This window comes from Artemia sp. Qi Xiang Cuo, chromosome 8 (assembly GCF_049724085.1).
Source record: "Artemia sp. Qi Xiang Cuo chromosome 8, ASM4972408v1, whole genome shotgun sequence".
In the NCBI taxonomy this organism is placed as follows: Eukaryota; Metazoa; Arthropoda; class Branchiopoda; order Anostraca; family Artemiidae; genus Artemia; species Artemia sp. Qi Xiang Cuo.
The window spans coordinates 31410921-31429793 of record NC_142801.1 but is presented as its reverse complement, the minus strand read 5'-3'; the positions used below and the strand labels follow the sequence as shown (position 1 = coordinate 31429793).

The 18873-nt window shown below is 35.0% G+C and overlaps 1 protein-coding gene across 7 annotated transcripts in view; it reads right to left on the bottom strand.

Moving 5' to 3' along the window:
- Positions 1 to 18873, bottom strand: part of LOC148949324 (zinc finger protein squeeze-like) — a 315758-nt gene that overhangs the window by 14666 nt on the left and 282219 nt on the right. For 6 of the 7 annotated variants that reach the window (XM_089093355.1, XM_089093357.1, XM_089093356.1 and 3 more), the window contains one exon: positions 2901 to 3036. In XM_089093355.1, the coding sequence (XP_088949481.1) occupies positions 2901 to 3036 (136 nt within the window). Of the gene's footprint in view, positions 1 to 2900; positions 3037 to 14793; positions 15078 to 18873 lie in introns of those variants that run through there. The other variant, XM_089093361.1, reaches the window with a different exon arrangement.

The window sequence follows — 18873 nt, the reverse complement described above, 5'->3', positions numbered from 1 at the left end:
ATTAAAATTCACCAAAATTTCTTAAACCTAATCAATACAGTCGTTACAAGATTTTTGATTATTTGAAAAATTCCAAGTATATATTTTTAAGTGATTGTTATTGCTTAATCTGATATATTCTGTAAGAATAGGATTTCTGTAGTTATAAATCTTCCTCTAGAAATATGTTTTTGTTGCATTTGCATCACAAAGGAAAATAGATGTACAATTTTCACAGACATTGATTTTGGGAAAAAACTGGAAAACCATCGCTTACCAGATATTCAACTATACACGAAATGAGGTTCCCAGCTACTCAATTCTGAGCATTTAATATTTGATTTTTGTTACGCATATGCTTTCACGTACAACTACATAGAAAAAGTTTAATACATTTTAATATGTTTACATGATAGTTTGTACTGTGATTGTTCAGGAAATTGTATGTCTTTACTTAGGCACTGTTTCTCTATCCGTCTGTCTTCCTTCCCTCTCTTTCATTCCATCTCCGTCTCAGTTTCTCTCTGTCTCTTTCTGTACCTCTCTCTCTCTCTCTCTCTCTCTCTCTCTCTCTCTCTCTCTCTCTCTCTCTCTCTCTCTCTCTCTCTCTCTCTCTCTCTCTCTCTCTCTCTCTCTCTCTCTCTCTCTTTTCATCCCCCCTTTCTCTCTATTAATTTATCTATACATCTTTCAAACTATCTATCTATCTATCTAATTATCTATCTATCTTTCTCTTCATATCAGAAAAAAAAAAAAAATCTGGTAAGTTTCGTAAGATCTAGCTTCCTATTATTGTCTACATTTTCCTTATAATTAAATCAACAAAAGTTAACATACTGTAATTTCTCCAAATACAATGAAAATACTATCCCAGTGAAATATTGGCAGTTTTGTCCGTATTTCCTTCTTTTTTATTTTTTTACTGCCTAAATGGACTTTTCTGGAATTTTTAATCCTTATAAATACTTTTGTTGTGTGAAAGCCAAAATTTTAGATTTGAATGACTTCCAAAAAGGAAAAAAAAAACTTTTACATCTTTAGTGCTCTTAACAGCTGAAGATCAGTTAGGTAGTTTTGAGATAAAACCAAGGCATGATTTTAATAAGTTTGCGTTCTAATGACGTGTTCCCTGTCCAGCTCTTGGTGCAATTAAAAAAAAAAAAAAAATTCTTTTAAACTGAAAGTAAGAAGCGACATTAAAACTCAAAACGAACGGAAATTATTCCGTATGTGAAAGAGGCTGTCCCCTCCTCAACGCCTCGCTCTTTACGCTAAAGTTTTTTATTTTTCAAAATAAAGAGTTGTGAATAAGATTAAAACTTTAACGTAAAGAACGAGACGTTGAGGAGGGGACAGCCCCTTTCATATACGGACTAATTCCTGTCTGTTTTAAGTTTTAATGTTTCTCCTTACTTTCAGTTTAAAAAACTTTTTTTATTTAATTTTTGAACGTTTTTGAATTAATGCAGGTTTTGGCTCACCGTACATGAATAATTAAAAAAAAATTTGCATATTAATTTTACTTTTATTTGGTTAAATGGCTTTCTGGAAAGTTGTTTAAACTTTATTTACGAACGTTTTTATTAGTAATAAATATACGCAACTTACGAATTAACTTACGTAACGAACTTCTATATTCATATGTTTTTAATACGTATATATCAGGGGGTTCGCCCCCTAGTCAATACCTCACTCTTTACGCTAGAGTTCAAATTTTATTCCAATTCCTTAAACACTACCCCTTAATCACAAAGGCCGTTAATTAGATCTCTTATGAAACTACTAAAAAATCTTTGGCTTAAAGAGCGAGGTATTGACTAGGGGGCGAACCCAATCATATACGTAATAATTTCTGTTCATTTTAAACTTTGATCTTGCTCCTTACTTTCAGTTGAAAAACTGTTTTTTTTTTATTTAATTTCTGGTCGTTTTTTGAATAATGCTGGGATATCCGGCACCCCCTTCATAGCAATGTCCCTTGCCCCATGAAAACTTCCTCCATGGAAAGATTCTCCCACATAATACCCGACCCACCCCCGCCCCCACTACCACAAAAAAACTTCCCTGAAAACGTCTGTATACTTCCCAACAACCAATACTATATGTAAACATTGGGTAAAGTTCATAACTTTCAGCTCTTCCCCCGGGGACTGTGGGGGATTAAGTCTCCTCAAAGACATAGTTATTATATTTTTCGACCATACTGAACAAAATGACTTTCTCAAAATTTTGATCGGGAGACTTGGGAAAAAATGAGCTTGGGAGGGGGCTTAGTTGCCCTCCATTTTCTTTGGTCACTTAAAAAGGGCACTAGGACTTTTAATTTCCGCTCGAATGAGCCCTCCCGCGATATTCTAGGACCCCTGGGTCGATACGATCACCCCTGGGAAAAAACAAATAAACACGCATCCGTGATCTCTCTTCTGGCAAAAAATACAATTGCACATTTTTGCAGATAGGAGCTTGAAACCTCTACAGTAGGGTTCTCTGATACGGTGAATCTGATGGTGTGATTTCCATTAAAGTTATATAGCTTTTAGGGGGTGTTTCCTCATTTTTTCGAAAATCAGGCAAATTTTCTCAGGCGTGTAACTGATGGGTACGACTAAATTTGATGAAACTTATATATTTAAAATCAGCCTAAAAATCTGATTCTTTTGGTGTATCTATTGGCATTAAAATTCCGTTTTTAGAGTTTCGGTTACTATTGAGTCGGGTCGCTCCTTACATACAGTTCGTTACCACAAACTGCTTGATTGGCTAAGTAGTTTGTTTTCTTTTAACAGGGGAAACTTTGTCCACACGTAGCCACGCAGCCGTGCGTAACTTTGCAATTGTAAAGAAATCAATTGTGGCTGGCAGTCAACAAGAAACCTTAATATCGTTCAACACTAATAAGATAATAAAAATAGATTTCATACCTAAATGTATTCTGGTATGTTGACTAAGGTAGCTGCTGTTTGCGAAAGCTTTTGAGCACTGACTGCATTTGTAAGGTTTTGCTTCTCGCATATGGATCTGAGTATGAAGCTGCAAATCTGCCTTTGAACCAAATATCTATAACGGAAGGAAAGAATTAAATTATATTGAGTAACAAATCATGTTGTTGTTTCGAAAAACCAACAGTCGGAGCTCAGCCGATTACTTTTTTTATCTGCTATTAGATACCCAAATATTATTATGCTACTACAAATTTTTCTAAGACTTAATGTGCTTGAAGACAAGATACTGGTGACCATTGATCCCCAACACACACTGCTCTCGTCTGGGCACTTCCCATGAAACCCCCCAAAAAATTTAGGCTGTATTTTTTGGAACAGAACATGTCTGTAGTTTTATCGTGCTCCCAAAATGTTCCCTTCTGTTTGAGACAAATCTTAACGTCAAATATCCGTATCAAAATTATTTTAAAGGCAAAACTCGTAGCCAAAGCCACTCAAAAGCACTGGTTTTCATTTTCGTATACCAGTCGTTCGGCGGAAGAATTCTCATTTTTTGGGGTTTTTCATTGTTTTCAACATCAGGAATGTATTTAAGTAGATTTTAGTATTGAATTTTAAGACACATAAACTCATGAAAAAAAAAATTTTGGGATCTAACAGCCAAAAGCTTGTCTTTTTTTGGTAGTCGTTTTCTTAGGAAATATGTTTATGAACGTGTAAAGCTAGGGGTCAACTAAGTGCTTTGACAATAAAATCTAAGAGAAATCTCAGACTGGACTTAATCGATTTGGTGTCTGATGGCTAAAACGGTATTCTTGTCATTAAAGATTTAGTGACACTTTACAAATATTTATTGAAAATTCATATTAGAAATAAGTGTATCCTGGAAAACTTTCCATTTGCCAAATAAAATTCTTTAAAACAAATCTTGCTAAATAAACAACGCTTTGTTTAGGTTACTAGCATTTCGGAGGCCTTTTTTTCTATTTGTCAGTGAATTATTTTCCCAGAAAAATTCTTTCTTGCCGAAAGAAATGAGGAAAAATATACAACTTTTTCCTTAGCTACAGAAAATAAAACTACAAAGAAAGTGATATAAGCAAAATACTTTATGAAATGCTATATGTCATGGGGGAAAACAGCCAGGAATTCGTTTCGGGAGTGGTCCGACCTGTTCCGAGTGGGACAGATCTAACCATAAGATTTTGTTGACCATGTTGCATAATCAACAATTACATATTTTTCCGATTTGCCGTATTTCTGAGGGGGGGGGGGTCTACCATTCCAAATATTTAAAAAGATTCAAATAAAGGTTAAAAAAATATTTTTATTAAATATCGTTTCCCAATATGATTATACTTTAAGAGACAAAAAAATTGTAGAATAGGATTATCAAAGGGATAAAAACATTTGTCACTTTTTTTCTTGAAAAAAAAGAAGAAAAAAGCAGAATATAAATGCTCATAATTCACGAAAATCCCCTGGTATTTTCCCGCAAGTGTTTAATTTAAGCAGTTGAAAAATCAGCATCTTGAAATGAAGAAAAAAATTAGCCTAAGGAACCATGTGACACGTAACACAATAAAAACGGGTACTAAAAAAAATGTCTGGCCTTCACAGTCAACGCTCAAAACTGATTCAGCTTTAATAAAACTCGTAATTATTTTGTCTAAATTTAAATGACATTTATCATCAAAATTTAGAAATAAATTAAGTTGTTTAGCTACAAAAAAAAAGTTACAATGCAATACATTTGTATTACAAAATACTTACGATTTATACTTTATCGGGAGAATTCCGTGTTGCAGTAATACATATCTAAAACACCCTTCCCCCATCCCCACCAAAAAATTCCTCCCCCAGAATCAATTCTCTCGTTGATGCATTAGAATTATTAATAAGGATTTAGTAAATAGGATAGCACAATCAGGCACGTACTTAAGAGCCAGGTGCTACCCCCTCTAGTCATGAGACAAATACAGTATGTATCTGTCTCAGTACAGTATTTGTCTCGTATATATATATATATATATATATATATATATATATATATATATATATATATATATATATATATATATATATATATATATATATATATATATATATATATATATTGGCTGGAAAAATTTCTTGAAACTCACATCATCGCATTCGGATTTTCTTATTGAATTTTGAGAGGCACTTCCAGTTTAATTGCATCCTAGCGCCTCCCCCTAAAGCCAGGATATAGCCCTAGGCTAAACACCAAGTCTACTGATAATTTTTTTCTTTCTGTTTTCAAAGTGGAATTGTGAAGCGGCAGTTGATATATGAAAAAGAACACAAACCGAAACAAAATCAGCAAAAACTTGGTGTTTAGTATAGTCCTATATCTCTACACGGGGGGAGGGGGTGTGTGGAATATTATATTGGATTGGAAATCCAATGAATCGACGTTTTGTGGGTAGGATTAAATAAAAAAAAAAAACAATTATTATAGTGTTTAGTTCGGAGTTAGACATAAACTAGCTGAGTGGATTGGTGCGAAGTTAGGCCGTCCTAGCCGAGTGAATTGGTGCGCTGGATTTAGGATTCTTTATCCGAGAGGGCTGGGGTTCGAATCCTAGTATACCCAATTATTTGGTTCGGGACGAGGGTCAGTGGTGTGACTCTGTTAGCTCAGCCAGAGTCGACCCAGCTCTAAATGGGTACCTGGAGAAATCTGGGGAAGGTAAACAGGAAGGGTGTACGAAAGCACAGGATGGTTGGTCCCCAACCCCCCATTGCACTTCCTGGCTGAAGTAGCCAAGAAACGGTTGATCAACACCGCCGGTAGGGACTGTAAAGTTCAACGCCGTATTCTTTACCTTTTTTTTAGACATAAACTACACGGATGCCGTTTTCTGCTTTAGGCTACTGAAAACCCTGCATGTAAGCAATTGCACTTAATAGAGAAGGATCCATTCTAGAGGCACAGTTAAAAAATACAAGTTAGATATTAAAAATTGATTTAATAAGTCAAATTTATATTTTGGTCAAAGAGGACGTGAAAAGTGTGAGGGATTTCTAGAGACAATAGACCCATCAAATTTAGTTTAATTTCTGTTCGTTTCAAGACTCAACGTCGCTCATTCCTTTTATATAAGAAAAAACTACTTTTTTTATTTTGATGTATCGAGAACACAAAAGAAACTCGAAAATAAAAACTTAAAAATGATAATGCCGTGATATACATGTCAATAAAAAGAACTATGTGGGAATTCATACCGACACTGATTGTTAATAGTCTTTATCCGAGAAATATGCAAGGTGAGTTTCGGGTCCAGCCAATCGCATTATCAGGGATATCACGATTTCGCTCATCACCAGTTATATTTTCTATATTGTTCAAAATTTTGGCAGTTTTTAAATCACATGCCCCCCCCCCAAAAAAAAAGGATTCCTGTGTAAGTTTCCGGACATTGTGTATTGTAGAGGTTTCGAGCTTCTTCAATTGAAGGCACTCATATTTTTTTCATAGGCTTTGACCTATGATCCCACTTTACAAGTTGGGATCAAAATATTTTTTTTCATCAATTGCACCTTGGGGGAAAATACCGTTTCTATTACTACAGTTATATTATAAGGCTTCTGTCAAAAATTGTTACTATCATCATAGCTAACAATCACAAAGACACGACTGTTTGAAAGTAATTTCGTTTACGCGCACCACTTCTGCAGCCTTTAAAGTAAGATGGCAGCTTCAAAGTACCAGGGACAATGGAATTGAAATTTAAATATTTAAATTGGTTAGATAGAGACTTACACAGCTATATATTTAAAAAATTAGACAAAATCAGGAATACAATTTTTAATCAAAATGCGTCCATTTGCAGTTATTCAGTTTTTAGTTGTAGTGGGTACCAAATTAGAAAAGAAGAAAAGAAGTAAAGAATGGTGGGTGAAAAACCAGCAAAAAAAACCCACTAAAATCATATTGCATCAAACACCTTATGAAGATTCAGCTGTCCTTTACAGATATAGTTGTCTTCGGAAATCAATAGGCTGTTAATGCTTCAATTTTTACGGACGAAAAGCGTTGTCAAATTTAATTAACTAGTTTTACCTATTCATTTTTACGGTTCAATGTGGCAACACTGACGAAATGTACTAAAGACTTGACAGTTTTTCAACAACAACAAAAAATGTTGAAAATCGCTGTTTTCAAGTATTAATAGACTATGATGACTATAGACTATGATGAGGGGGTAAAAACACTTTTATTTTGATGTTATTAGTAATTTAACCTTTCACCTTACGGGCTTTTAAAAAATCCCGAAATTACCCAGACTCCCAGCAATTATTCGTCCTCTGTGGTACAGGTCGGCCACACAAAATCAAAGCGTTATCCCTGCAATAAATTAATCAGGACCTATAACAAAATGTATTCAGCGTATTACCGAGACTCAAAATAGTCACACTTGTCTGTACCACTAACGTTACCCCCGATTTCGGCGTCAATAATGTGTGTAGCACGTAATTTCGAGTTGCCAATCAGAGAAGATTTGCAGGTTTTTTTTTCTTAATTGGGAAAGATGGAAGTTTGAAATAGCGGCGGTCCTATCTGTCTGCTAGGTCTAGAAAAAGGATACAGAGAAACAATATCCGTAAAAAATACTTTGGAACAAATTAGTGCTAATATAAGCTTTTCAAACCGAGTTCTCGCCATTTCAATTTTCCGTTTTTGTACAAGCGTGTTTTAACATCAGCAAAGAACACGGATCATTCGTAAATCTTGGTTCTTTTTTTTGTTATCGAAAGGTGTGACTATCCTGTAGCTTGAGCATGGCTGAAAACCAACCTTTTTTTAGGTAGTACTTTTTGATTTTGGACAGTCGATATGGCATTACCATAAAACTACTTGGATAGAATATGAGAGATTCACAAACAAAAAGCAAAAGTCAGACAATAAACAGAAGTTCCTGGGCCCCACAAAGGCTCCATGTTCTGTAAAGGAGAAGAGTAAAGCTCTACACTGTAGATGATCTTGAGGAAGGCATGGTCATTAAGACTCAGACGGTAATTTTTCTAAACGTCTTCCTTAACGTTTTTTTTTATGTTTTTTTCTGATCCATTTAACCTGCTAGAACTTACAATTTGTCAAAAAAGTGTCTTGGCAAAAGTCAACGCTAGTATGTGATTGATTAATTAATTGTCATGACTGTATTAGTTATGACAAAAACGTAATGACATTTTTTCCCATGATACGATGCATAACTTCTGAAGATCAACTTTTTTCTCAACAAAAAAAAGAAATAGAAAAAAGCATGCTCAAATTTGGCGATGGGACAGACACGCTTTAGGCATTTTTGGCATTTATGCAGAAAGCATTAATATGGTAATAGCGTTTCCAAAATGACGAGCAAAAACAGTAAGCTTATAGCTTTTGCCAAGAGTAAAAAAGAATGAGATAAAAAAGATATCTTGTAAGCAATCCAGTTATAAGAGACATCTGTGAGGGAGTCAAAATAGAAATCGCGAGCTTATCTTCTTTGAATTAATAGGTAACTTCAGATTGTATTGCCCAGGCTTGAAGAGAATTACGCGCGAAGGTTCGAAGGGAATTGGGACTTAATCTACGAACTACATAATACGGATCCATATTCGATTCTGGATTTGTTGGCAAAATCAGCGCCGCACGCGAAAAAGTACATTTCGCAAGACAGAAGTTCACCGTCACGTAGTTTCAAGTTCAAGTTGAAATTGAATAAAAGAAAAATGTATTTGCATACAAATAAGGGCTATTTCAGGTCGTACAAAAGACCCTGAAAAAGTATTAATTTCATGAAAGATTCATATAATAAACAGAGTTAACTTTCAGCACACAAACTTGAGGGTTCTGACACATATAACAAAAGAGTTTCTATCATTTTTTATAGGTTTTCTGATGTTTATGAAGCACTGAATATGTCACAGAAAAACGTATTTGAAAATGTACACGTGCAAGATCCTCGGCCAAGGCATGTAATGTACCAAGATCATGTCTTTGTTAGAATTTGAAGCATACCCGGTACCTTTTATAAAGCTCTGAATACGCTCTTTTCCTTATCCCATTTTTCAAAAGCGCTTGAAAGCACCCGTAAAACGCTAAATTCTACCCTTTGCGAGCTTCAAAATTCGTAAAACGCCAAACTTGCGGTTTCTGAGGGCGTATCGCTTTCGTTGCTTTGACATAGGTGCTTAAGAGAAACTTAGCGCTATTAGTACTACAGGCAAATTAATATTATTCAGTAGAACTCAATAGTAAAAATGCTCATAACAAAAACAGCCCCATCAGTACAGCGGTACATGGTAAATTGAAAACCATAAACAATTTTTTGAAATACCTGGAAAATGTAGATGGCGTCGATTTTTTTCTTTTTTGGGAAACCAGCTTGAGTTTGCAGAGTGTGCAGAAACTAACGCTCTTTCGTGTTCCCTATATTCCTGCTCAAATTAATTTATTTTTGGTTCTATTACTCGGATAAATGTTACTCAAAAGCCGACTGATTAGCACAATGGGATGTCGAAAACGGCCTATCGGCACTTGACGGACTATCACCGTTTGATCCGTTTATTTATAAGCGTTTCATGTGCTTTTTCTTCTGTGTGTACTCCTACACTTTTTTCTTGTTTCCGTAAGGTTTTACTCCACTCCTTCATCTTTTGATATGTATGGGTAATATATAGATATTCTCACTATTGTTGCAATATTCCTCTATGTTTGCATGTTTTCGAATTTGTTTCCCTCTCACGTGAAAATTATAACCCTCCAAAGTAAGTTCTTGCATACAGGCCTGAGGCTAGATATAAATTTATTAATATTAGACCACTCACATGCCACTATTTGGCTTAAAGAAGCGTCGACGACGGATCTCAATTCTGTATGTTGAACAGAGTTTTGTATCTTACAAGTGTCAAAAAATCAACTGATATTATTCCTGATTAAACAAAAAAAAAGTTTTTCAAAAGAGCGTAAAGGATGAAACCAAAACTTGAGACGAAAAAGAATCAATATATTACGGGGGCTGACGCCTCCTCAACCCCTACACTTGACGCTAAAGTTTGACTGGTACTTTCCAAAAAGCATTTTATAGTGTAAAACATCGTTAGTTGGCAATAAAAAATTATGTTTTACTTACTGATTGCCTTTCAAAACATCCGAACTGAAAATTTTGCTGCTTAAATTAAAAAATGTTAATAAATAAGGGCGTTAATTATCGTAGTGTTGTGGTAAAATTTTTAAGCTTTTTCACATCACTCTCGTGTTGGAGCATTCATTCTTGAAGAATTGAGAACAAAAAGGACAAACTTTAGTGTAAAGAGCGAGGAGTTAGGGGACGTCAGCTCATACGGAAAAGGATCTTCTCAGTTTGTTTTCGGTTTTGATGTTGCTCTTTATTTTTATTTTACAAAATAATTCTTCCTAACTTAGTTTTTATTTGTTTCTAATGTCATACTCAGAGTACCCTAGAAATAAAGGATACTACCACCCTTATCTCTTTGCACCAAGGTTTCATTTTGTAAAATTTAGACATATCCATATACGCATCTTGAGAACCAAATAAGAGACAGGAAAAACAAGTAAACCTGTAGATCGAGCGTCCTGGGATTCAGCAGATGACCTTTGAATCTCGATTTGAGAATTCTGAACTACTACAACCGAAATGATGTACAATGGAGATTTCTGAAATAACATTTTGCCAGATTTCCCTCACGTTTTTTTTTTTTTTTTTTTTTTTTATAAAGCCTCAAGTGATGATTCTGATGAAAATTTTGGTTAAACTTGCTGCTTGTTTTTTTCCAGAAGTTTAGACACTAGTTTTTAAAACATCGTTAGTAATTCTTGAAAAATAATACAGATTAGTTTTTCTTGAGACTATTCGAAGCTTGCGCCATTTTGGAAATTTCTCAAACGACTAACAAAACAAAACACATTTTAAGTGGACGTGGTAAATAGATAAGACTAAAAGACCTACTCCCAAAAGTTATGGCTCGTTGAAATGCGGCTATAAGATTTAAGAAAACATGACAGGAAATTCGTCAAAAAGAGAACTTGCGTCACTTGAAACTTAGAATTAAGCTATGAAAATAATAATAAAAAAAAATAGAAGAAGAAGGTAAGACAGGTGACTTGATTAGAATGATGGTGGCCCAAAAGGCGAATCTATAAAGAAATGTTTACACTAATCACCGTAGCATTGTCTCCTGAAATTATTTTCCTTGAAACTCCACCAAAAAAGGTAAATATATAAATATAGCACTTGTATCTATTTTGCATCGTTTTGATCGAAAACAAACATAAAAAGAAGATCGCAACATCTGCGATATGCGCATTGCCCCAAGAAGTTAATATGGGGTCAGACAGTTATGATACTCTAAGGGCTGGTTCGGAATACAGAATATCACATTTCAAATGTTTTGATGCAAGACTGATGAGAAACTGGATGTCTGTTTGTATTATCGTTTCTGAAGATAATGAGAAGACAGTTTAAAAATATGACACTTTATTAAAACCGCTTTAATGTTTGCCAATTTTTGCATTCGTTTGACAATAACTATCTAAAATAAAAAAAATAATTTTAAAAGACCCCCCCCCCCAAAAAAAAAATCAACTTACATTCAAAAATAAAATGATGCATACCCAGATTGCTCATGCTGTAAAAGGGATCTCTGTTGAAATTGGCAGATGCAGTTTAAACTTAGTTTAATTATTGAAAGAGATTCCACCACAACTTAAGTGCCATACCCTCTCTGTTTGCGGGAAAACAATAATCTCGGCCCAAAAAAGGATAAATTAGTATAAGAAAAAAATTCAAGCAAGCCAACTAGTTCGGAATTGTTAAGACTCCTCCCAAAACACTATCTGACGGTTTTAGAGACATGGTGATGTGGTATTACTTTTTGCCTTTAAGAACAGAAAGAGAAGTCATATAAAATGAAGGGCCCGCTAATGCTTTAACTTAAAAGCTTGATTTGAGGTACTAGAGACTTGTATGAAATAGTATACAACCATGCCTGCAAACACGAGACGTGGTTCGGGGAACTACTGCCTCTAGGAAGTAAATACACCTCTGCAAATGCAAATAGTGGACACAAATTTGCAGGAGGAAATTTTCTCCCTTTCTAATTGATTAAACAAAGCGTGCAGAAATCATAAAAATAAGGGTACAAAGCCTTAATTTAAGCAAAGGGACTTATTGCGATACAACGGGCAGGGCTGGGGAGTGGAGTGTGGAGCAAGGGCATAGGGAAGGGGGCAGGGGGGGGGGCAGCTGCCCCCCCCTAGACCTTCAAATTTACATTAAATATGGCTGAAAAAGCAGATGGTTTGGAGAAAGCAGTTGATAAAACTCCATCACACTATCGACTGCCCCCTCCCCTAGACAATATGCTGCCTAATGCTGCCTACGCCCATGGTATGGAGATAGACCAGAGATCAAACAGGTTTCGTGAATGTTATACCAGGAACAGTATTAGATGCAGTGGAGGCAGATACATTTTAAACTGTAATTTTGTAAATTTTGGCGTCTCTTTTACCAAAAATAAATGCACTATTGAAAGTGATAAATTGCCAAGCCCTTCTACGGAATTCAGGATAATTTTCCGAAAAAAGTTGTTTAGTGGGAATCAGTCCCCTAGACCCCAAACTGGGGTATATCTGAAAACCTTTGTTGCTAAGCAATAAAAGAGTATTTGCAATACACATACTGTATTCTTCGTTAACCTATTATAGATTCAACGCTGTAATTTACCTTAAATTACTCTTTAAAAAACTCCAGCTTTAGGAATACACACAATTAATGATGAGCAATTCCATTCATATTTCCAATCTATTAAATCTAATGAGGTTCCCACGTAGAAATACAGGGAAGAGTTCTAATAGAAGCTGTGGGAGAGAAAAATTAATATGCTATGACTGTTGCTCCAATTTTGTTTAATGATAGACGTCGATGACATAAGGAGGAGGATTTGTATCTTTTTTTCTTCCCTTTTTAATGTTGTTACAGTTAGTAATTAGTTTATTTTTAATGACAACTTCCAGATTTAAGTGTCTCTCAAATCTCAAAGTACAATTGAACACTAGAAAATATAATTGCAGACTATGCGTTAGATAATTCCAACTGAGCGTACGAACTTAGGACAAAAGAATCAACAGGTAGGCACATAGCCAGAATTCCGTTCCTTTGGGGGGGGGGGGTCCGATTGTCGAGAAAATCCTTATAAAACATGTATGTAATTAAAAAGTGTACATTTAAATATAATATTTTACACCTTAGACAAATAGATCATAACCAGGGGCAAAGGCAGGGGGCAACTTCTTCCTGGGCCCGCATAATCTTTATATTTCAGATATCTTAAGATTCCCGCATCAAGAGTTAAAAATTATTTCATATTTGCCTGTTTCTGCGTTTTATTCCAAACTACCCCTTCATTTTCTAACAGCGTGCCAGGTCTTGACCCATAAACATCCCTAGCTGCACCATAGGTAAAAGAGGAACAGGCCTAGAAAAGAATGAACAGCCAAGAATTGGTTTAAAATTAAAGTGATAATAACATTTAAAGATATATTTTAGAGTTTTGTAATGCTAACCCATAATTGCAGCTCTGTATTTGTATACTGTTACAATATGACATTCCTTAAAAGACCTTGAGTTAGCTTCATCTTTATTGCGAAATAAGAATAATTCTACAAGAAAACGAATTAAACCAGAAATATATAAATCAATTTGCTATTAGAGGTTATTCATTTTGTTTCATTGACAAAACAAATCAAGAATCAAACTATTGATAACAACAGAAAATTCATGCCAAAGAAAAGAAAGTTTAAGACTAATTTTAAGAAAAACAAAAGCCAACTATTTTGTACCACTACTTTTTTCTTCAAAAAAATAAATAAAACTAAAGGATGCTTCACATCATAGGATTGTATATTCATCAAAATCTCCGAATTTTAGGTTTTCATAAGCTTTCATACAATTTATATGTTTCATCGAATTAACCCAAAATAGGACTAATACTATTTATTCTTTATTATTCTATTAATGTGTTGTTTTATATGGTTTGCTACTCCTAAATTTCGCATGTGGCTTTACAGTTTCTTAAAAACAGAGTCGAACACTGTGAAGCTGAATGCAAAAAAAAAAAAAAAAAAAAAAAAAAAAAAAAATGGCGGGACTTTGCAGACTAATCCTTACTTTACAGTTCAGTTTTCTGGTGGTAAATTTTTCGTTATTCATATTATTGACTTACAAATAAAATAAACATACCACTCGATGCCTTTTTTTATGCTCCTTCCAAATATAATAATCATTTTAGTTATAAATTATTTTTATCACCAACCCTATATATACCAATTCAGGGTATATATTTGCACATTAGGGGGGGGGGGTAAATTTTATTTCTTATTTAAATGAGAGGCAAGTTTAAACTTTCCCCCCCCCTCCCCCTAATGTGTAAATATATACCCCGAATTTGTATATATAGGGGGGGGGGGCTAAAATTCATTTCCAACAAAAACGATTATTATATTTGGAAAGAGCATAAAAAAGGCATCGAATGGTATGTTTAATTTATTCATAAGTCAATAATATGAATAACGAAAAATTTACCTTTCTGGCTAACCCAAAGGTTTACGAAAATTGTTTCCTTCGCTTAGAACTTGCATCCTCCTTTCTTTGAATTTAACTGTCAGTCCTCAGTAATTTCGAACTTATTACACTGCATTTTAAGACAATATTTTTCCGAAAATTCACAATTCCCATTAAATTGAATGAATAAGATCCTTTACCGTGGCATGAAAAGAGGCATCCAAGCATGCGAGCCTAAATTGTGACTATTCGGTACGAAAAAAATAGAAGTAAAAATGAACCTTTTTTGTTTCAGCGCTCTCTGTGCTAGAAGATTCCCGCCTATAATGGTAATCCAGCTCGCACGACCTTGGTAACTCATTCATTTGCATTTCGACCCGTTCAATAGTTAACTGTGGTGATTGATAAAGTCCATAACTCTTTGTATAACCTGGGTACATCGGAACCGGACGATTGACTTGATGGTCAATGGACATCATCCCGACCATTTGTCTATTCAACTGTCCACGCTGGGATTAAATCAACCGTGACAAAAGGGAAACAGCAGGGGGTTTATTCCACGAACACTAAAATCTGCTCTCTCAACTTAAGGTATCAATTTCTGAAACTTAACTGATTGAAGTTTCAGGTATTTTGGGCAGCAAAAAAATGACAACCCCCAAAGCCCCGCCTTGGCTTGGACTCAGGGAGATGACAGCCAATAATACAGGGTTGCTACCAAGATACGTCATAGGGGTTGTAAAAAAAAGAATTGATGGTCGGAGAGAAAATACAGGATTTAAGAAAGAATACAACAATGGGAATACATGCTTGAAAGACTTCTCACTAAAAACCAAGTAAAATGATGCAAAATTGGAATGGGGGATTAAAATAGTTGTCCATTGTAATGTGAACAATTTACTACATCATAAGCAAACCGTACAACAATGCCGTGGTGATACAGAAAAAGTTTAAATGTAATGTAGCAGCACATAAAAGAATTGTAGGGCTAAGCGCTTCCAGAAAAGCAATTATTTGATTTCCTTCAATTTATTCTTTAATTCCATTGTAAAAACCCAGTTACTATTTTATTTACAAACGTCCACTACTGTTTTTAAATCTTATGTTTTCAATGCTTAATTTACTTAATGCATTTGTATTCAAAATATTACTATTGGTCAGAAGCGCTAAATGGGGACCAGGATGGGGTATTTACCCCCTCCTTCAGGTTTTGAAAAATACCTTTTTGTATCTTCATTAAACATTCTTAAAAAAAATCCTTGACCCCATTACATTTTTTGTGAAATAGAACCGGGCGCTATCAGCGGGCTATTATACGAATATATATATATATATATATATATATATATATATATATATATATATATATATATATATATATATATATATATATATATATATATATATATATATATATATATATATATATATATATATATGAGCCAAATTCCTGAAAGGGGACGTGGATAAATCAGAGTCGACGAAAAATCGTAGACTTAGTAAAGATTTATTTGTTGCTCATGTATTTTCTTTTTAACAACTGCTTCGTTCATAATAAACAGATGGTCGTAGAAACTTGGGAGGGGGCTCATTCAATGAGAGACTGAAAGTTCTAGAGGGTATTTCTAAGGACCAAAACCAATTGGAGATAAACCAGCCCCCCTTCCGCATGTGTGGCCCAACATACCCACCTCCTCCCTGCCCCTTTCACCGCTAAATTCAAATTACTTAGAAGCCAATACGATGCAAGGATCTGTCTGAATAGAGGGTGAAAATGTGGTCCGTAGAAACTTGATGGGAAAACAAGGTAATTTCTGGTTAGGTGCCAAAAGGAGCTAATTCTAAGCTGGAGACTGATTCGATTCACATGCGAGCCAAGTCCAGACAACGGAATATACTACACTTTGATCTTAGCCAAAAGGCCGAGAAGCGATAGACAACGGAATAGCATAGCCTGAAAACAGACTAATTCGGTGTACACACGATCTAGCTCCTCAGTTGGTGCAAAAACAAGCTAAGCCTCAACTCAGTGAGCTTTTTATTGAAACCAGAATCGTTAAGAAATTTTAATGCCTAGAATAAGAAACGCAAACTATTCCTAACTAAGCGCCAAGTTTGAATGATTTTGAAATCGGAACCATACAAAGATTTGCAATCTGTATGATTAAGGAGCAAAAAGTTAGTCCTTAGAAACTTCGTGCAAAAACGAAATAAATCCCGAGTGCCAAAATAAGCTGTCGTTAAGCCGCAGACTAACTAGATTCATGAGCAACTTAAGTCCAAACTAAGGAATTTTAAGCATGGCTGAAGACTGACTGATTGTGAGAGCGGAAATCAGGTTCCAACCCAGGGCAAAAGTAAATAGAAGTCCAGATAGGACTTAGTCCTCCCTTGTGCAACTGCTTAGCAGAAAGGTGTGCCAAGCACCTTATTTGGATCGTAAGCCTGCAGTTCAATCCATAGGCTACTACTGAAAGCACAAAGTAGCCTTTGGCCTCTCCAGCACACCCACCACACCACTTATCCCCAATTTTTAATAGTAAGGTAGGCACGATGGACCTTATTTAAAAAAGAATAATCCAAAAGTTCTCAGTCTGTATAATTACAGAACCAAAATATGCACATGTCCAAATTTTTTGCGCAGCCACAGGATCAAATTCCTGGTGTCACAAGGGGCGTATCCAGGGGCTATTTTCCCCCGGAGACGGAGCGCACTTCCCTTGAACTGTAAAAATTATTAAATGGGTACGTTTTAAATATATAATGATTAGTAGAAGAGTTTGTGTAAAAAAAAAAACTTTCCCCATAAAGGGTAGAGCCCTTCTCCCCAATAGAATCGTTCCAACACCATTGAACCTCATATGCATAATAAATAAAATATCTACGCACACCATCTATATATTAATAAATTACATTAGGACGGAAACAAGGACTTCCTTTCTGGTATAGGAGGACGGGAGTGGAAAGTAACGTGTTCTAGCAGATTTTTGTATATCTATTTCAGCTGTATTTTAATCTTTATTAAAGAAAGACTTTGTCCTCTGCCTTCATACCTATAGTCCCCATAGTCTGTCAAAATCAAGAAGATCCATACGCATTGGAATGAATATATGATCATCTCATCCAAACTTCACAAAATAAAGATTAGTTCCTCAAAACTTCACAATACACATACAAATTATTCAAGTTTATTCAATCGGTCTAAAATATTTACTCACTAATAATAATTACCCTGCTTCGATTTTCTTTTTCAAAATATTCATAAGCAAAAATTAATCAAAATATACTTCAATTGTAATAACAACTACCAATTCTTTGTAATATTAAAGAACTTACCTTCCCCCAATTTATGTCAAGCGTGCTTTAGCCTATTTATCTTTTCTAAGCGTGTGTCCGCCATGCATTCGTCCATAAAAAGAAAATTCCCATGCTCAACTTTTTCTAACATTTTCTTCCATGATTTATCTTAGAAATTACAAAAGCTTTTATTTGAAAAGAATTACGGTTTCCCCTCTGGAGAGATGTCCTTTTTTGCTGCATTTGCTCTAACGGACAAAAACTTCGCCCTTGACACGGGTAGCGTGCCACTGTCAACTTTTTGCGCGGGAAAGTATTTCTTGCGCACCTTTTTTTGAATATTTCTTGTGCCTAGTTTTTGTGAAAGGGAGAGGTGGATTAGCAGAGGAAAAAATTTATCAAGTCAAAACAGAGATTGTTTGCAAGAAGTTACAGGTTGAAAATACACGGGTTCTTTTCTTAAGGAAGGGGGCCGGCTTTTGCTCCGGAATAAGGTGTAAGGGTGCAGATCGAACTTGTAAATATTTTTGAGCTTATAGCACAAATAATGGTTCCAGAAAAAGGCATTCCACAATAAACTTTATTTCGAAACTATTGATCTTACTTTAAAAGTTAGTTTGGAGACAATTAGTACTACACATTTTTTTAAGTTGCAGCTACCGCTGCAACTATACACAATCCGCTATGGATATATATAACATATATATGAAAGTATACGAGCATATATATAATTCACCTGTTTCTATTTTTTCTGACCCCCCCCTCCCCCCGCGCGAATAAGTTCCTACGTAAATGCCTTATTTTTTTGGATTTGAGACTGGATTCTAGTCTTAAATTGCCCTTTACATCACTGTTTCGTCTTTATTACATAATACCATACCTTAAAAGTAGATTCTGAATATTTGCAACCCAATCAAGGAGCTCATACTTGATTTATAAACCGTCATTTCCAAATTACCTGCCAAATTGAACAGTTATGTTTGCGAAGAGTAGGCCTTACTGAATTATAACACCTTAAACATATTAACACGCGAGGAACATGGAATCCTTCTGACAGGTTAACA